Source organism: Geotrypetes seraphini, chromosome 14, assembly GCF_902459505.1.
Source record: "Geotrypetes seraphini chromosome 14, aGeoSer1.1, whole genome shotgun sequence".
Lineage (NCBI taxonomy): Eukaryota > Metazoa > Chordata > Amphibia > Gymnophiona > Dermophiidae > Geotrypetes > Geotrypetes seraphini.
In genome coordinates this window covers 32,369,145-32,389,926 of record NC_047097.1, presented here as the reverse complement: position 1 = coordinate 32,389,926, position 20,782 = coordinate 32,369,145, and the positions used below count along the sequence as shown (strand labels likewise).

General features: G+C 44.6%; 1 protein-coding gene across 4 annotated transcripts in view; it reads left to right on the top strand.

Annotated features, from left to right (window-relative positions):
• The first annotated feature begins 7,527 nt into the window (after positions 1–7,527).
• The window catches only part of MAN2A2 (mannosidase alpha class 2A member 2), a 115,056-nt gene continuing 101,801 nt past the window's right edge, over positions 7,528–20,782 (top strand). For 3 of the 4 annotated variants that reach the window (XM_033920504.1, XM_033920505.1, XM_033920502.1), the window contains exons 1-4: positions 9,897–9,951; positions 13,452–13,606; positions 14,462–14,719; positions 20,012–20,156. In XM_033920504.1, the coding sequence (XP_033776395.1) occupies positions 13,475–13,606; positions 14,462–14,719; positions 20,012–20,156 (535 nt within the window). In that variant the 5' untranslated portion in view covers positions 9,897–9,951; positions 13,452–13,474. Of the gene's footprint in view, positions 7,725–9,896; positions 9,952–13,451; positions 13,607–14,461; positions 14,720–20,011; positions 20,157–20,782 lie in introns of those variants that run through there. The other variant, XM_033920503.1, reaches the window with a different exon arrangement.

Below are 20,782 nucleotides of genomic sequence, written 5' to 3'. Positions count from 1 at the left end.
GAGAGGAGGTGTTTGAAACTTGCGGTGTTATTTCTTTTTCAGGGATTTCTTGAAGAGTATGGTCTTTATTTATTTTCTAAAAGTTTTGTAGTCTAGGGATGCCGTCAGTAGATTGGTGATTTGGTTGTCTAGTTTGGCTGCTTGAGTGGCTAGAAAGCCATCATATAATTTTTTCCATTTGACCTCCTTAATTGGGGGGTATGAGAATGGAGTGTGAGTTTTCCTATGTCTGGTTGAGGTGTTGTGGATGAGGCGGTTGTTCAGGTAGTTTTTATTTAAATGGCACTATCATATCTCCCCTCTCCTGCCTTTCCACAAAAGCTTACAGATTGGGATCTTAAAGTCTGTCCCCATATGCCTTCTGACGAAGACCAAGCACCATTTTAGTAGCCTTCCTCTGGGCCAGCTCCATCCTTTTTATAACTTTTTGAAGGTGCGGCCTCCAGTATTGTGCACAATATTCTAAATATTCACCAAAGTTTTATACAGGGGCATCAATACCTCCTTTTTCCTACTGGCCACATACAATCATACCTAAGTCTCGTTCTTCTGTCGTGCACATAAGTTCTTCACTCCCTAAACTGTACCGTTCCTTCGGATTTTTGCAGCCCAAATTCATGACCTTGCGTTTCTTAGCATGAAATTTTAGCTGCCAAATTTCAGACTACAGTGGTACCTCGGTTTACGAGTGCACCGGTTTGCGAGTGTTTTGCAAGACGAGCAAAACATTCGCAAAATCAGCGCCTCGGAAACTGAGCGTGCCTCGATTTGCGAGCAGCGCCCCCTGCGATCCGGCACCCTCCCCCCCGCAATCCGGCCCTCCCCCCCCACCGCAATCTGAAGTCCCCCAGACCCACCCGAACCCGCTTCTTAGTGTTATCTGGGCCTCGGCACCGGCATGTCCTGTGCGTTGGTGCCGGTGCCCAAAGATCGGCCTCCTCTTCTTGCTGGGCCTTGAACATCTGCGCATGCTCAAGGCCTACGAGTTCACGCTCTCTCCGAGATTCTCGGAGAGAGCGTGAACTCGCAGGCCTTGAGCATGCGCAGATGCTCGGAGAGAGCGTAAATTCGTAGGCCTTGAGCATGTGCAGATGTTCAAGGCCCAGCAAGAAGAGGAGGCTGATCTTTGGGCACCGGCACCAACACACAGGACATGCCGATGCCGGTGCCGAGATGACAGTAAGAAGTGGGTTCGGGTGGGTCTGGGGAACTTCAGATTGCGGCTGGGGGTACCGAATCGCGGGGGGGGGGGGGGGGGCCGGATCGCAGGGGGGGCCTTCGAGGGGAGCAATGCTGGTTCTTGGGGGGGGATAGAGCAGCGCCGCTGGCCTCGGAGGGTGGGAACGTATCAAAGCGAGTTTCCATTATTTCCTATGGGGAAACTCACTTTGATACACAAGTATATCTTGGTTTACGAGCATGCTTCTGGAACGAATTATGCTCGTAAACCAAGGTACCACTGTATTCTTTAAGTTTCACCAGGTCTTTCTTCATGTCTAGGGTTCATAGGCCAAGGGTACCAGTGTTTTTTCTTTCCGGCTCTGCTTCGATATTGATGAGTGCCTTGATACAGGCATACTCATCTTGGAAGCGTGGAGCGACACCGATGGTACCAGTTCATAGAACCAAGGTACTGGTGTTTTTTCTTTCCTTCTGAAATTTTTCCTCACACCGATGGTACCGGCGATGCAGCCAGCAATACCGGTGTTTTCCTTTTTAGCAGATTTCCTTCATGTCGACACCGCCATGTTCAACTGTATGTTCAACGCTTATGTCAACTTCTGGTGCCAATCCGGTCTCAGTTCTTGACACCAGTAGCATTTTCACAGGAGTCTTAAGTATAAAGCGACGGCGGTCTTCTTTCACGTTGCCGGTGTCGATTCGGTATGGGAAGGCCTTGCAGTCATTCAACTGTCTTCAGCCTTCGACACTGACTACCTGCCATCGATTCTGTATAGTTTGGGATTGAATCTCTGAGGGGGGGGGGGGGCTTGAGCAATACCCCATATCTCTCTGAAGCGGTGGGTTTTTTCACCACATGCTTCTTTTTCCACTTCAGTAGGCAGTGGCGTACCAAGAGGGGGTGGACCGCCCCGGGTGCACACTCCAAGAGAGTGCACAGCTGGCCGGACCCGGAACCTCCCGTGCTGCTTCAAACGGCACCTCAGCGCGGCTGCCATACTTAAAGCAGAGTTAGCAGCCACGCTGAAGTGAAAAGGTCCCGCGATGACTGCACTGTCTACCGCCTCTGTTCCGGAAGCGGTAAGTGACAGGGGGGGGGGGTGGACCAGCAGCCGCAACTAACTGTATCTGCCGGCCCAGCCCCCTCCGACATCACTTACCTCTTCCATCCAGAGCAGAAGCAGTCATTGCGGGACCTTTGGGATGGAGAAAGAAAGGAGCATAGTAGGGTGGTGAAAGGAGGTCAGGGTGGCACGGAAGGGTGTGGAGGGTGAGAAAGGTAGTCAGGGTGGTATGAAATCTTGGTGAAGGGTGACAAAGGGGGATCAGGGTGGTATGGAATCATGGTGAAGGGTGACAAAAGGGGTCAAGGTGGTATGGAATCATGGTGAAGGGTGAGAAAGGGGGTCAGGGTGGTATGGAAGGGTGTGGAGGGTGACAAAGGGGGGTCAGGGTGGTATGGAATCATGGTGAAGGGTGACAAAGAGGGGTCAGGGTGGTTTGGAATCATGGTGAAGGGTGAGAAAGGGGGTCAGGGTGGTATGGAAGCGTGGTGGAGGGAGTGAAAGGGGCAGATGCTGATGGAATTGCAGGGAAAGACATAAGAGGGAAGGATACTGCATGGAATTGGGTTGGAGGGAGAGAAAGGGGGCAGATGCTGATGAAAGTGGGGGGGAACGGAGAGGAAAGCGTGAAATGCCAGACAGTGTGGGAGAGGGAAGGGAAGAAGAGGAGAGGAGAGATACCAGACCATTGGAGGAGGGAAGGGAGGAAGATGGATGCCAGACTAATGAGGGTGAAGGGAGAAATGGAAGGGGGATGCATAAGTTTCTAGAACGGGAATAGAAAGAGAGAAGATGCCATATAGAAGGGGCAGAGAGAGGGTAGACAGTGAATGAAAGGAAGAGAGTGTCAAAAAGATGAGGTAAGCAGAAACCAGAGAAGACAAGGTAGAAAAAAATTCTATTTATTGTTTGCTTTAGGTGAGATGTGGCGCTGTTTCTGTGATGTTGCATTGTATGCAGAGTCCAGCTTCTTGGTGCTTCAGTTTAACCTTTACGTATTTTTATTCTATCTCCCCATTTACAAAACTGTAGAGCGTTTTTTAGCGTTGGCATCTAAGCTGTTACCACTGTGGCTAAAAACCACGCTACAGTTTTGTAAAAGGGGGAGGAGTTAGTTTGTGATTACATACTAGGCGAAGGTGTTCTGTGTGTTCGAAAAGACAGGTTTTCTGTTAGGATTTAATGTGTAGGATTGATCTGTACTAGTCTGGCTTGTTTAGTTTTACAATGGGTTTAGTGATGTACTGCTCATTGCAGTATGTAAGATGCTGCCTTTTCCTAGATATTCATGTGTGACATATGGATTGTTACTAAAAATCATGTTTTTCATACAGATGGGTGGGGCGTCAAAAAATGATGGACCCCGGGTGTTACATATGCTAGGTACGCCACTGTCAGTAGGGTTAAGATTTTATTTTTTCACGATTTCTTAGGGGAATGTCTGCACTTTGTGCCATTTCCTTGGAAGTTACCTTTGCAAAGTCATTACTTTGACTAAGGACTTTTATTTTCCTTGACCTATAGTTAACTACTCAATGATTTATTTTTTTTTTATATACCTTTAGAAACACTGAGGCTGTTTCAATAAATCCATACTGGGGGAGTCAATTCTACAGGCTAGTGTGTAGGCCTCTGTCTTTCTGGGTAGAGTGGGCTAGATTAGGGACCGATTGGCTAATCGGCTTCCCAGATTCCTATGCTGCCTCACTGGTTCAGTAACCGCTTTACTTGGCATAAATTTTTCCATGTCACGTTCCACTTTTCTCTGCTTACACGTACAGTACCTGTGTTTTTCAGCACCTGGTCTGACTTCGAGTGTGACTTCAACATTACCCACCAGGACAGGCTAGTAAATATGCCTTGTTTGGGGCATGACTTTTTTGGTACTTCTGTGGTCCCGCTAGGACATGCAGTTGTCTGTTTTGCTAGACCAAGTGGAGGAGTGTGTGGCGCAGTGGTTGGATCTACAGCCTCAGCACCCTGGGGTTGTGGGTTCAAACCCCGCGCTGCTCCTTGTGACCCTGGGCAAGTCACTTAATCCTCCATAGCCCCAGGTACATTAGATAGATTGTGAGCCCTCCGGGACAGAGAGGGAAAATGCTTGAGTACCTGATTGTAAAAACCGCTTAGATAACCTTGATAGGCGGTATATAAAATCCTAATAAACTTGAAACTCTCTGGTCAAGACCAAATAACTGTCTTCACCTTCATCTCAATCTTCTCAATGAAGATTAGCGGTTACATTTTTTCCTATATTTAAGGCATACTCAAGTACTACAATCGGAGGCTGTCTTCAGTTCCTCCATGCATTACTGAGAGTTCATCACCTTAGTTCTCTGGGTTTTCTTCATACGGCAGGTTTTCTATACTCAATGTTTTCATCCTGCTCTCAGACCTTTTTTCTAAGAGAGTCTGTTTGGATCCCACACAGTCCTCCCTTTTTTCTTTTGCTGATTGTCATCGAAGAGTCCTCTTTGATTTGTGGAGTCAGGGATTCTTATCCCATTTCCACTTGATTCCCAAGTGCACTGGAGGACTGAGATTTTTCCTGGATCTCAGAGCTCTCATCATTTTTCTGGTCGGGAGGTATTTCACTCGTTTCTCCTCATTCAGACCTACTAGCTATGTATGCTTCCTGGATCTCAAGGAAATCGCCACTTCCTACGGTTTTTAGAATATACCTTTGAGTTCAACTCAGTCGTTGCCATTACCAGTACAGAGTCCTTCTTTTCGGTCTGGCATCTTCAGTCTTCACGATGTGTCTGATTGTGATGGCATCTATCCGATTACACGGCCTTCAGGTTTTTTCTTTCTCTGAACGTCTGGTTCATCAAGGCTCTTTCTTCTCAGGAAGTGGTCTGAGCAACTTCTCAGACCATCTCTATTCTTCTGGTTCTAAGCTTTGAAATTAAATTCACCGTAATCATGTCTATAATTCATTGGGGCAATCCTAACGAACACTCTCATGAGAGCGTTTCTTCCTCCAGATAGCCTTCAGACTCTCATCCGTCTGTGTCAGCAGTTGCTTCCTTTTCACACCATCTTTGCAAGACACATGATGTTTTTTTCTGAGCCACAGGGTTTCAACTGTTCATGTTCTACTGCAGGTAGGACTATATTTTTGCATTCCTCAGTGGATTCTTGTTTCCCAGTGGTCTCAGGTGACGGATCGTCTATCAAAGCATGTATATCTATAACATCGTCTCATGTACAGTCGCTTCAATTATGGATGATCTCTTCTAATCTTTACAGAGATCTTATTTTTTATTTGTCCCCTCATTATATGCTCATCACGACTGACACATCTTTTTACACATGGGGGGCTCATATGGATGATCTGCAAACTCGGGGTCTTTGGACCACCAGGAAATGGAACATTTCACATCAAGTTCCTAGAACTCAGTGATGTTTTATGTCCTCAAGGTTTTTCATCATCTACTCTGCCCTCAAGCTCTTCTCCTTGGCACGGTCATTCAAGTAGCAATGTACTACATCAAAAAGCAAGGAGGCACAGGCTCTCTCCTGTTGTGTCAGGAGGCCTAGTATACCTGGACTTGGGCGACAGCTTGCAATCTGCTCTTGCTGCCTATCTGCATTCATGGGGAGTAGAATCCTTAGCAGAATTCTTCAAGGGGTAGCCTTTCAACTCTACAATACTCCAGTCCATCAATGGGACACCACATAAGTGAATTTGTTTACGACTCCTCACAATGACCAGTTGCCCCAGATTTGCTCCAGACTTCACTCCCTTCTCCGTCTGGCAGTAGATGTTTTTCTTCTGGATTGGACGGGCATGTTTTTCTATATGCATTCCCTCCACTTCTCCTCTTGAGCATTTTATTTCAGCTCAAGAGAGAAGCAGCCGCCATTTTCTCTTTGCTTCATGGTGGCCCAGGCAACATGAGTTCTCCCTTCTCCTTCAATTCCGTTTGAGGGGGACCTTGCCTCTTCTGATATTTCCTACTCGGTTCACTCTGACTCAGAAGTCTCTGATATATTCCAATCTGCAATGATTGGCCTTGTCAGTTGATTTTTCTCAGGTTGTGTCTTTCTCCGCCTCTTGGTTATCTTCTGGATGTCTCCAGGAAACCAGCCACTCAACAATGTTTCCATCACAAGTGGTCTAGGTTTTTCTTATTGATGTCTTCTTTATCTTCATGTTCCATATTCCTACATAGTGGAATTGCTCATGGATTATTTTCTTTTTTTTTTAATTTCATTTTAGTCTTAAGTCTATATCTCTCAGACTTCTTTTAAGTGCTATTGCTTTTTTTTTTTTTCTTTTATCAGTTGAGGGTCAACCTCTTACTGCTTATCCTCTGGTTTCCAGATTCATGACAGGGATTTTTCATGTGTAACCTCAACTCCTGTTTTTTCCTGTTGTTTGGGCCCTATTGGTAGTCCCCTTCACTTGGTTTTCAGATTTCTGGTAGGGGTTTTTTTTTCCTGTGAAACCATCCTGGCAGTCTCCTCATGCCATCTGGGAATTTACTGTAGTTCTTTCCAGTTTGTTTGAGGCTACCATTTCAATTAATGGCCACAGATCCTCTTCAGTTTCTTGCCTGAAAGTAGCTTTTTCTTACTGCTCTCACCTCTACCGGGAGGGTTGGTGAGTTCCAAACATTTGTAGCAGATTCATCCTTCACAGTTTTCCATCATGACAAGGTGGTTCTATGTACACGTCCAAAGTGGAGAACCTCTTTTGTATACTTTGGACTGTACATGACTAAAAGCCACAATGAACTTCTCCCTAACTTTTTTTTTTTTTTTTATCCACACCAGTCTGGATTTTTTCCTCAGATGGGATGGGCACTTCGGCCACTCTGTATTTCCAGTGATATTTTCTTTGGGCATCTCTTAGCTTGGAGGTCACCCATCAGTGAGAATATGCTGCCTGCTTGTCCCTTCCCGTAACAGGTGTTATCCAGGGACAAAAGGCTGATATTCTCCCAAACCACCCACCTCCCCGGGTTGGCTCATCTTAACTGAGGGACCCTGTGCCCTGCTCGGGCGGGAAGGCACTGGCGCATGCGCGGTTCGGGCTATCGCGAACTTTTTGATTTCTTAAAGTGGCTCCGTCGGTGACATCAGCCCGCTGTCCCTGGATAACGCCTGCGCTTTGCAGTCGTCTTTCAGGAGGGGCGGGGCCAACGCGGGCGTTCTTTGACGTTCCTTTGCCGAGCAGCAAGTGTGGGCGGCTCGGGCTGCAGTAAGTCCTCCCGTCCTGCAGGTGTCATTTCCCCGGCACGCGCAGGCTCTTTCTTTCCCTCCGGGGAGGTTGGCGCGCACGCACGCCTTTGTGCCCGACGTGGACGCTCCTGGTTTGCAGCCCGGCTTAACCCCTTCCCTGCCGAATGCTTGGGAGGGGGGGGGGCCGAGGGTAGCGAGCCTCCGTTGCTCTCCGTATCTGAGGCCCGCGGCGCCCCCGCTGTCACCCGTCTCGTCTCGGGACCAAAGAAGCGACGTCCAGCAGCGCCTGTAAGTTGCAGCCACCAGGAATAGTGTGAAGGGGGGGGGGGAGGGGGTGCATGTCAGAAACACTTTTCTCTCCCCCCCCCAGGGCTTCCTTTGGTCTGTCGAGTAGGAAGCCCCTGACAGGCCCCCAAGCGTCTCACCCCTGAATTGGCCACTTGACACCCGCCAACCGCATCCTTAAGTCCAAGGCGTACTTAAGTCGGGGCGTCTGTAACTCGAGGACCAACCAATTCCCTTCGGGTTAAGCTTTCCCGCACAGGTGACAAAACGGTGCCTCTGGGGGGTATTTAATGCTCACTTTCTGTATAGGATGCGATTTGCTACATGCAACTGTCTAGTGGGGAGCTAATAATTTTTAAAAACCCGTCTAAGGCCGGGGGCCCTAAATGCTGAAAGTAGCAGCACGGAAAATGTCCATTCTCAAAAAAAAACCATCCCAAATGAGAATGGCCTACCTCTACGTTCAAGCAAACAAAAACAATACCGCAAGAAAATGGACAGGATAAAGGAGTTTATTAAAATCACAAAAACAAAAAAATCTAACAACAAAATGCATAAAAAAAGGACTGGTCCCAATATTCATAGTAACATATAGTAATATAGTAGATGACGGCAGATAAAGTCCATCCAGTCTGCCCAACCTGATTCAATTTAAATTTTTTCTTAGCTATTTCTGGGCAAGAATCCAAAGTTCTACCCGGTACTGTGCTTGGGTTCCTACTGCCAAAATCTCCATTAAAACCTACTCCAGCCCATCTACACCCTCCCGGCCATTGAAGCCCTCCCCAGCCCATCATCCCCCAAACGGCCATATACGGACACAGACTGTGCAAGTCTGCACCAGACCCAATACGGAGCACTCCTTCCTCAGGGGTCCTACAGAAGATATCATAACCGGATGTGAGATATAAAGAAATAATAACGTATATGTGTGAGTGACCCAAATGGTGGTGAAAGAAAAATGTGCAGCCAGTAGTAAAAAGAGATAAGGATCTGGAGAAATCCAAGTAATAGCAAACTGATAAGTAAAACCATAGAACAGATAACACTAAGCCAATTACAAGGAAAGGAACAAAAAAGAAGATGGAAAAAAGTTAGAGAAAAATAGAACTATAGTGAATAACAAATAATACCAAGATGGAAAGTCAACCCAGCCCACAGGAGGGGCTTAAGCAACTAGGTCAATTCTGGTTGGCCCAGGCACCTAAGGCTCCTCCTGTGGGTGGAGCCTTAGGAGCCTGGCCCAATCAAGCCCTAAGCCCCACCATTCAGAGGATGGCAGGGCAAACGGGCTTGTGACCTGTCCATCCAACCAACTGACTATAAGTAAGGGGGGGGTTCGTGGGGGCAATCAGGGGTTCAGGGGTGTATGTGCATTGTGGGATCCCTCCTGCCTGTACTTTAAAGGAGGTAGGGGGGTCGCCATGGCAGGGAAGGCCTGGGATCCTTCCTGCCCGTATTTTAAGAGGGGTGGGAGGGTTGCGGGGCTCACGCCTTGGCAGGAGGGGCTGGGCTCCCTCCTACCGGTATTCTGTGGGAGAGGTGGATTGCAATCGCTGCAGGAGAGATTGGCTATCTCTCCTATCGTGATCCCCCGAACTGCCTTGAACCGCAGCAGTTCGGGGGGAGGATCGCGATTGCGGCAGGGGAGATGAGGCGTCTCTCCTGCCGTGATCCTTGTGGTGGGGGGTGGGCAGGTTACCGGGGCCGCTGAGCTGATCACAGCAGCCGCGATCAGCTCAGCAGCCCCTTTTCGGAACTTATACCTGTTTTGACTTGGTCTAAGTCAAAAAGTATAAGTTTCACCTGGGTAACCTGCTCAAGTTTTTAGTTATACTTGCTGTACGACTTAGTCTAGGTTGGCCCACCTCCCGCCTTTTCCCCTCTAAAAACGCCTCTTTTCGCTCTAGGTGTTTAGAGGCAGGGGACAGGCCTAAGCTGGTTTTAGATATGTTTAAAACCAGCTTTGATTATCGGTACTTGGAAGGCCACTCTTTTTTTTTTGGGGGGGGGGGGGTGGATTATGAGCCCCATAGCGTTCAGGATGAAAATTATATGTGAACTTTTCTGTGAATTTCTTTTCTAGGAATAGATAGATTCTGTACAAACGTAAGGAAGTTCTTCACCCAGAAAACTGGAACACTCTTCCGGAGTATGTCATTGGGGAAAACATCCTCCAGAGATTCAAGACAAAGTTAGACAAGTTCCTGCTGAACAAGGACTTATGCTGGTAGGGCTAGTCGCAGGGTGCTGGTCTTTGACCAAAGGGCCGCCGTGTGAGTGGACTACTGGGCATGATGGACCACTGGTCCGACCCAGCAGCGGCAATTCTTATGTTCTTATGTGTGTTTTTAATTGCTTATACCTTTGCAGTGGCCAAGTATGATGTGCCATTTGTTGTTTTGCATGGGGTGGAGTAGGTGTGAAAACCCCCAAATCACTCTCCCATAATCATTTAGTTCAGAGCCTCTATATGCTCACGTTCCAACAACTGTGGTCTCTTATAGCCAGTGAGCCTGATAAAACAACGCTTGTCACCCTGCCTATATCTACAGAGACATAAATAATTATAAGACACTAGACAGCTGTTCTGCAATATTGGGAAAAGCCAGGAATGTAAATGAAATACTATTCATAACTTTGTCTAATTGCTAATGAACTTAATGGGGCTACTCTAGAGTGCTAGTCTGCATCTGCTTCAGTGATTTCGCTTTCCCTACACATGATTCTGACAGAATCATTAAGCAGTAGAAAGGTTTTAAAATTCTTACGTTTGCCAAAGGGTTGAATTTCTTCTGTACTGTTTAAAAAGCAAGTCCATGAGACACACTTCTGAACAGATCTTTGAATACACAGGCCTATGCATTTTCCAAAAGATTTAAGAGAATCAACATGCTCTTTGTTCTTTTGAGTTGCAAAATGTGAAGTCCTACATTCGCTCTTGGCTTTGCTTCTCCTGATTTTGCTAATCAGGACATGCCAGTTTCTCACAAGCCGTGAAAAACTTCTTGCTGTGCTTGGCTTTCAGCCTGTGATAAATATATATGGAGATGAGGTGATGTATGGTGTCTCTTCATATCCTGAGGGTTATTCTGAATTCCTTCAGTGTTTAGATTAAGTTGTTGAGTCTAGTCCTTAGTTTATGAAATTTCTCCATGGCACTTAACATGCAATGCTTGAGCAACAAACAACATCAGATCAGGAGTTTGGAGCTCTAGTGTTTCAGGACTAGTACGGTGTTTGCACACGAAGAAAACATGGTTAACTCTGGCAAGCAGATTATTTATCCTTTCTTCCTACTCTGGTCCACCCCAGAATTCCCAGGTGAATCCCTTTCTCCTAGATTCACATAAGTGGGTTATTTTTTGCCTTTAAGGGTAATCCTAAAAAGAATGCACCAGAAATATGGCTAAATGACCTGATTACTGGCCGTGGCATGTATTTGCAGGAGGGCGTACGCATGAGCAGAGCCTGGGCAAGCTGCACAGTTAAGCATGAAAATCGCAGAATAATCTGGATAAGCGAGAGGTGCTCAGAAATTGAAGTATGGTTTTTATTTAGTTCAGATTAACAGTAACAGCTAAATTAGCAATCTTAATTAAGGTCAGATTTTAGAAATGTACAATCTCTGTCTCAATAAGATGTTTGCACATGGAATCAATATGAATGGACTTAACAGTTGCTAGCTTTTGTGAGGCTAGTACTGCTCCAAAAAGAGTCGAGATTTAACGATAGAATTTCACTGTAGCAGTGTCTCAGTGTGGCACAGTGCTTAAAGTACAGCCTCAGTGAGCGAGAACGCCAGAAATGCTGTGTCACGTTAGGATAAAAACTCGTTCTGAGCTCTTTGGGGAGAATGTAATAGAAGACAAATGAAATAAATAAATAACCTGGTTGGCACACTTGAATGCAAATTGATGCCAGTTGACACTTCATGAATTTGTATGCACATATGTCCTGTCCGCCCAAATTTGGTTTGTATCCAGGCTTAATGCTAGACTAATAATTCCTCGTATGTCATACATGGTGTTGCCTCTTTGTGAAACGTCTGAGGTTCCTGGAAAAAAAGGTGCCTTCAGTCCCTTCTTCTCTCTAGTCTTTGAAGCTCGGTTGCTAAACCTTTCTACTAGCTGCATTATTGCTTACAAATTGTGTTGCTCACAACTCTAGAGGCTGAAGCTCGGAATCAGGTGGTTCTGTACTGTTAACTGGAAGGGATTTGTCTCGAGGCTCAGATTACTAATTTTCAGAACTAATTCCACAGGTAAAATTGTTTAGGCACAGAAATGTCCTTCTCCCCCCCCCCCCCACCTTTCAGTGGCAGTGGAACACCTTTTTGACTGGAGGGGGGGCCAAACAAATGCTTTGACCACACCTGCAAGCTCTCTAGTTGCTGATACTGTGTTGGGCACATATATTGATTGGGTTATGGCACCATTCCAGCGCCTGTGACCCAGTGAGCTTACATATTCCTGGGGACAAGGTTTGCATTTGTATGTATAATTTAGAACATTCAATTCTGTGCACATAAATTAACCCCAGGAAAATGTTATGTCTTTTAGTGGTGCAATTTTCAAAATGAAAAGGGGCAACATCTGTACAGAGAAAATAATTGTTGTGCTTTTTATACATGTGAATTGCCTCCATAGAGCATCATGCTTGTAACGTTTCCATGGGGTTGCCAGTTAACTGGTGATAAAGGGTGGGCAGAGTGCTAGGCTGAACCTAGATGTGCCCCCGTTATATGCACACGTGAATTTTCCATTCAGATTTCTTTAAGAGAAGCAGAACTATAAATCTATGCTTGTAACAGGGCAAATCCAAGACTGACTTAACTTGCCCCTAGTTATCTGGAATCACTGCAAACTCTGCCAAACATTGATTTACAGGAAGAGAATCTGAGCTCTGGTGCCTAAGCCACGTCTTGTTTGCAGAGGTAGGAGATCATCTTCCCTGGAGATAAGAACCTACGAATAGCCTTACTGGGGCAGACCAGTGTTCCATCAAGCCCAGTAGCCCGTCCTCACGGTGGCCAATCCAGGTCACTAGTACCTGGCCAAAACCCAAGGAGAAGCAATATTCCATGCTACCGCTACAGGGCAAGCAGTGGCTTCCCCCATGTCTCTCTCAATAACAGACTATGGACTTCAGGAAATTGTCCAAACCTTTCGTAAAACCAGCTACGCTATCCGCTCTTACCACAACCTCTGGCAACGCATTCCAGAGCTTAACTATTCTCTGAAAAAATATTTCCTCCTCTTGGTTTTAAAAGTATTTCCCTGTAACTTCATCGAGTGTCCCCTAGTCTTTGTAAATCTTGATACAGTAAAAAATGGATCCACTTGTACCCGTTCTACTCCACTCAGAATTTTGTAGACTTCAATCATATCTCCCCTCAGCCTTCAGAAAAAAAGATTAAGAAAAGTGACTCTGGGAGAGGAAGGATTACAAAGCACTCATTGTCTTAGAATTTAAAAGGGTTGTAGGTGGATGGGTGAGGTGGGAGGAGGAGTACATGTATTCAGATTCCACAGTTGTAATCCTGTTTTGTTTTTTGTCCTTACAATCTTTTTCCTGTTACGTGCTTATTTCCCTTTAGTCAGCCCCGATGTTTGCCTTTTCTTTCTCTATCGGGAAAGAAAGCCGCACTGCTTACAGCAACTCTGTTATACAGCAGGGGTTTCTTTCTTGGCCATAAGCAAACATCTATTTTTGCTGTTTCTATTTCAGGTCGGTTGGTACGGTTCCCAGGGATGAAACTGAAGAAGCAGGTGACCGCGTGTGGCGCGGTCATCTTCTGTGTAGCCGTCTTCTCCCTCTACCTGATGTTGGACAGAGTACAGCATGATCCCACTCGACGCCAAAATGGAGGCAACTTTCCAAGGGTATGCAAAGAATTAGACTGTGGAAGGAAGGGTGAGAGCAGAAGCAACAAGAATGGATGGGTGGTATGTTTAGATGTGTTGGAAGGTTGTTTCTAGGGAAAATGCTTAAATAATAATAACAGTTTATATACCGCAGGTCCGTGAAGTTCTATGCGGTTTACAATGATTTTTATAAAAAAGGAAATGGAGCAAACCTCTCCTGGAAAGTGTACATTTAGAGGATGCAAACTTAAAAAACACCATGAACATCTTCTCTCATATCAGGCTGCTCTATGGGGTAAAGACCTAGAACAACTCCTATTGCCCACCACTTATGAGGTATTCAGGAAACGCCTCAAAACTCATCTATTCCTGAAATACCTAGACAGCTGACCCACTTCCCTCCTTCCCCTCTCTTGCCCTTTCTCCCCATTGTTCCCACATCCCTTAAGTTAACTCAGCTTGTACGTCAACTCAACTTGTACTCCACTAATCTTCTGTAAACCGCATAGAACTTAACGGTATTGCAGTATATAAACTGTTGTTATTATTATTATTATTATTAATTTGCATATGAAGAAACTCCAGTGCTTGCATGTTTATTTTAGCATATTCAGTGTGGATAACTTGAAAATCTCACTCGGGACATGTTTAGTAAGCCACTACCCTAGGAGATATGGATCTCTTTATAATGCGGGCTTCTCAGTGAAAGGAGGTTGCCTTTTCTCTTGTACCATCATTGCGTGGATGCTCTTGGTAGTATTAGTAAGATAAGGTTGTACTGGACTGATGCGAGTGCATAATTTTTGTTCATATGCCATGTAATGACAATCATAGATGTTGTGGCATGAGCCGATGATGTTTCTCTATTTGCAGAGCCAGATTTCAGTTTTACAGAACCGCATCGAGCAGCTGGAGCAGCTTCTGGAGGAAAATCATGTGATCATTAGCCATATAAAGGACTCGGTTCTCGAACTGACTGCCAATGCTGAGGGGCAGCCTGCACTGCTTCCTTATCACACCCTGAATGGATCCTGGGTTGTGCCTCCTGACACCAAATCTAGCTTCCTCTCCATCTGCCCTCAAGATTGTCAGTTTGCTCTAGGAGGCAAAGGGCAGAAGACAGAACTGCAGGTAAACAAATACTTCTGCCACAGCTCTGAACTCTTTGAAACTCGTTTTAATTGTAAGGCATCCCTAGTCTTCCCATTCCAGTGTTTCTTTTTTAAAACACTTTTTATAGCTTGTTTTTATTAAGTAGTTTACACCAGAGGGTGTGAGTAGAGATACAGTCAGTGAGTAAATATACATGAAAACCTGCTACTGAACCAACTCAAGACCTATCTAAGTGCTCAAAGGTAAAAATACCTTAGCCTAGATAAAGGCCAGAGAAGGAATGTTTACAGGCATAAAGCACAATGTATGTTTTGAAAGGCCCAAATATTACAGCAGAGAGAGACAGACAAAGAAAGAGAGGAATAACATGTTTGATGATAATTTTCCTCGGGTGTTCAATTTTTGGTCTATAAACTGGAAAAGAAGGCTCAGACTTAAATAAATACATTTTGAGTATTGTCCATCAATTCTGCTTCAAGTGAGCTTTCACTCGGAAAACAAATGTGTGCCTCCTCCTCACAAACAAAGCCTTTTTCTTTTATAGATAAACAAGTAGACTTATTATGCAAGAACAAGACTTTGTCCTCAAATAAGTCATCTTTAGTTAACTTTGTCCTGGAATATATACAAATTATTGGTGGCAGCTACAGCTCCTTAGGGTACCCTGCTGTATGTAGGATCTTCTTGTTGAAGTCTAGATTGTCAACACTTATTTCATCTTTCTTCCTCTTGCCACCTGTACAGACTTTGCTACTCTCCCTAGATGCTTCCAATGTAATATCCCGCCGGGTAGATCTATAAAACATTCTGAAAAAATTGTTGTAGGAACCAGTCATAATAGCACTATCAGGTCCATTCCAGCAGCATTCAAACTTGTCAAAGATGCAACCATTTTCATACAAAGAACAAAGTTTACTTCGAAGATACTCATGGACTTAATATGTTACTACAGGCCTGTTTTCCATATTGAGATCCCACACTTTCACTGACAAGTAATCTCTAGTCATCATATTCCATTCCAGTGTTTCAAAGATGAACTGCAGCTTGTTTTGAACTTCAGTAAGATATTGGGTGCATTTTCTTCTTTTTAACTCTCATAATGTTACAAAGACACACAACATCGCCAGTAAATTGTAAGAAAATAAACGAAAACAATAAGCACTCGAGCCCACATTTTGGAGGAGATCCTTAACCTATTCCTCTGCCCTCCAACCCAGCCCGCTGATTAACCGTTCCCCTTAACTGTATGACATCTTGTTTGTCTGTCATGCCTGTTTAAATTGTAAGCTCTTTCTTTTTTTCCCATTTCTTTATTCATTTTTTCATCTTACATCAAGTATACAATATTACATCAATTGAACTTATACACATCACTTTGAATTTCTTTCTATTATCATCTTAAATACATAAATTTCCTCTCTCCACCACCCACCCTTCCCACAAATATTGTAATCAAAAATATCATACAAATATTACATTCATAATTATTTATTAAACCTCTAATATAACTATATACCACCCCCCTTCCCCTAATTATAATTGTACTTTCAGTGTAAAAAGGTGTCTAGTCATTACAATAAGTTATCAATGGCCCCCAAATCTTTTTAAAATTATTATAATTCCCTTTTTGTATGGCAATTGTTCTTTCCATTTTGTATATATGGCACAACGAATTCCACCAGAAGGTGTAATTAAGTCTAGTGTAATTTTGGCAACTCCTGTCATTATCAATAAAAGTTTATTATTGCTTGATGAAATTGTAAGCTCTTCTGAGAAGGAACTGTTTTCTTCTTTGTGACTCTGCTGCGTGCGTCTGGTAGTGCTATAGAAATAATTAATAGTGGTATAATAACTTATAAAACTATGTTTTCTATCATTTGTAGAAATAAGAATCGAGAACAAGTTGTAGGGGATGCTTTATCATTAGACTAATGTTCGAGTTCTTCTGTCTTTTGTCAAGGCAAAGAAAAAGTGGCACAGTTATTGAAATCTCACTCAAAACAACTTGGGGAACTTGACTCCATTTACAGGACCCCTTTAAATAAAGTCCTGTCAAACATAAAGGGCTGAGTAACTTAATTGAAAGCAATTTCATCTTACCAGTTCTTCATTATAAACTAAACTTAAATTTTTAATGATAATATGTGTGCTCAATGCTCACGCATACTGGTCATTTGAACTGTAGACCAATGGCATAGACAACCATCGTAGAACCACTCTTTTTGTATTTCCAACTAAATACACTTATTGTGTCACCTATGAAGATTTCCTTAAAGCAAGATAATATATAGGCTACCCAAAAGCCACTTATCTCAAAATGCTGATGGTCATGGAGTGGAACAGGTCCTCAGTTCACGGGTCCGGAGAATATCGTGCAAGCATGACATTCTCTGGACCTTTGCGCTGAAGAGCCCTTGGGACAGTTATCAATCGTGGATTTAATTGGAAATAAAAAAAGAGAACGGAGTGGTTCAAATGGTCAGTGTGCGGGAGCATTGAGCACACATATTCTCATTAAAAATGTAAGTTTAGTTTATAATGAATTACTGGTAAGCAATGTTCCCGCTAAGCTGCGCTGGGGTGCGCTGGCGCTCAAAATATTACCTCGCAGCGCACAAGTTTCTCGTCACAGCGCACACAGTGTAGAGCACAGTTCTTCAACCGCCGGTCCGCAAACAAAATCTTGCCGGTCCGCAAAGGATTCGGTCCCCGCCGCAACGAAAGGCCGGCGTCAGCTGACTTGCAACTTCCTGTTGCAGTCGCTGTGCCGGGACTCCTGCCTTCCACCGCGTTTGCCTCCTGCCTTGTCTCCGCACCTCCAGACCAGCAGCGGCAGCTGTGTATGCTTTTAACTTCGGCACAGAGCTGCCCCTAATCAATAGTTTAGCGCGGTTTCATAAGGCAGCCTCGGGGCCTTTGCTAGGCCGGCCCACATCGCATCATCGAAGCGGGCCGGCTATCAAAGGCCCCGAGGCTGCCTCATGAAACCGCGCTAAACTATTGATTAGGGGCAGCTCTGTGCCGAAGTTAAAAGCATACAGAGCTGCCGCTGCTGGTCTGAACTCTTGGGCCGCTGAAGGAGGGCAAGAAGCAGCTGTCCTGGAGGTTTCCCTTCCTCTCGCCTTTACAGGTTCCTTTTTTCCACCTTTTTTTTTTTCCTTCAAACGGCAACGGGCCCCAGCATCGACATCAATCAAGTAAGTTCCACTGTCAATCAAGCGGTTCTGCTCGGCCAAAGCTTCCCCTGTGACATGAGCCACCCTCAGGGGAAAGAAAGTGACCCACAAAGGTGAGGGGAAGGGGGGCAGATGATGGAAGTTGGGGGGGGGAGAGAGAGAGAGAGAGAGAAGGGGCAGATGATGGAATGGAGGAGATGAGAGAGAGAGAGAAGGGGCAGATGATGGAATGGAGGAGATGAGAGAGAGAGAGAAGGGGACAGATGATGGAAGTGAGAAGAAGGGAGAGAGAGCAGAAGGCAGATGGATGTCAGTTGAGAAGGGAGAGCAGATGCTGAATGGAAGTGGGGAAAGAACACATACTGGATGGAAGGAGGAGATAAATAAAGGGGGAAGAAAATAGTAAGATAATGGAGGGGTGAGGGAAAGGGGTGACAAGCTGTGTGTAGACACAGTGAAAAGAGGGAAACGGGACTAAATAGTAAGAAAGAATTTAATTTAGATGGAGGCAGAAAATAGAGAAGGAAGACCAGAGAAGAAAAGGGAAGAGAGAGCAGAGAATGATCAGATCTGAGTGGAGGAAATGAGAAGAGAGATATGCTAAAAACCACAGGGGGGAGGGAAGGATAGAGATGCCAGACCATGAGGGGAACAGAAGGAAGATGATGGATGCTAGACCAAATTGGGGGGGGGGGGGGCAGGAGGAGAGATGGCAGGGAAAGACAGACAGTGAATGGAAGGGGCAGATGCTGGACTGAAGAGACAGAGAAGGTTATCATGCTGCTGTACCGGGCCATGGTACGCCCTCACCTGGAGTACTGCGTCCAGCACTGGTACTTTAAGAAGGACACGGTACTACTCGAAAGGATCCAGAGAAGAGCAACTAAAATGGTTAAGGGGCTGGAGGAGTTGCCGTACAGCGAAAGATTAGAGAAACTGGGCCTCTTCTCCCTTGAGCAGAGGAGATTGAGAGGGGACATGATAGAAACATTCAAGGTACTGAAGGGAATAGACTTAGTAGCTAAGGCAGGGAGAACGAGAGGGCACTCTCTAAAGTTGAAAGGGGATAGATTCCATACAAACGTAAGGAAGTTCTGTGGTAGAAAGCAACATATTTATTTGGCTCATAACTTGCTGGCGCCCGATATTTTTAGCTCACAGTGAAAAAAGTTTGCTCACAACACCCGCCCGCTTAGAGGGAACACTGCTGGTAAGATGAAATTGCTTAGAATTAAGCTATTCAGCCCGTTACGTTTGATAGGACAGTTATTGAAATAATAGCGAGACAGTAGGGTCAGGGTCTCCCAACCAATGAACACATTTCATTTGTCCACAAGGCTAATTTTATTCCCTTATATAAAAATGAAAAACACAAAGCAAAGTTAAGGGGTCGCCCCTTTTTAAAATTTCCACTGAGCTTAACAGTATATTTCTAGGCTCTCAAGCTACTGTGTATGGCTAAGAATTTTACAAGTCTTTGCTTTCTCTTTTTTTAAATTCTTTATTCATTTTATAATTCACAACAAGTGTACAGTAAATGTCAAAGAATTAGAATACAATATCACTTGAAAATCTACCATATCATACAACAAAAAGATATAACCCCCACCCCCTCCCACTTCCATATACAACAAAAAATATACCACATGAATATAATATCTTATCATTCATATATATTATTAATAGAAAGCCAACACCCCCCCCCCCGATCCACATGTAAGAATTAAAATTGGGAATTATTCTTTGCTTTCTCTTGAAAAGATGCAACATGCAGTAACTTACGTATGGGAGAACATTTCAGCCTGACAGGCTTTTGGTTAATGGGTTGAAACCTGACCACGATTAGGACAGAGAACCCGAGAGCTGCCTTATGCCTGCTGGATTGATCGAATTGCTCATTGGTCATCTAGTCTTCCTCAAAGTATCTTCTTTACTCCACTAGGCTAATGTAAAATTTTCATTACCTTTTTTTCTCTCATTACCTCATGTTAAAAGTGATGTTGAACTTATGATTTTCTGAAACAGTAAAGCAGATATAATGTACAGAGCTTGTTCATGATGCAGGCCTTCCTAAGGCTATGATTAGATTGCACATTTAGTCATATTCAAGGCTTTTTTTTTCTCCCCCTCTCAGATGCTGGACGTGTATGCACTGTTGGCCTTTGATAATGTAGACGGAGGGGTTTGGAAACAAGGTTTTGACATTACCTATGATCCTCAGGAGTGGGACAGTGATCCTCTCCAGGTGTTTGTGGTCCCACATTCACATAATGACCCTGGTAAGTGACAACTTGGCTTCAGACACCTGAATTATCCTGCCTTATGTACAGTAATATGGAGATGTGTAAGAGAGAATCGGCTTAAGCTCGAACTGCATAGAAGAATTCAGCCTCCCGTCTAAAGCATCCACTTTCATTTGTCATTGGTCAGTGCATGTACTATACAGGAATACCTACCATAGATCCCATCCTGGAAACTATTTTTGTGTTTAGACAGGGTTATTGGGGTACATTATGCTATTATAAGGCTTGGCCAATTCTAGGTTTGCAAATGCAGGGAGGCTAAGCTGACCGCAACCTAGGATTAGACCTTTCACAGGTGCAGGTAACATGATGCTATTACGGATAAGGGTCACGTCTTCAAGAGATGAGGATTTATTTGTTAATTTCCTTTACTGGCTCTCCCAGTATGATTCCAAAGCTGACGGTTCCTTTCCCAGTTGTGTTCTTGACAATCGGCCACTGTCCAAACTGTCTCAGACAGGTTTATATTGCCAAGGAGGAGGAAGTAGGCCCTTCTTCAGCTGGCTAAGCGGTTGATCTTTTGCTGTACCCCTTTTTTGATTCTTTTATTTCATCCCTAGGATAAGACTCTAGGGAGACTGAGGGGGCAATGAGCACAGGGC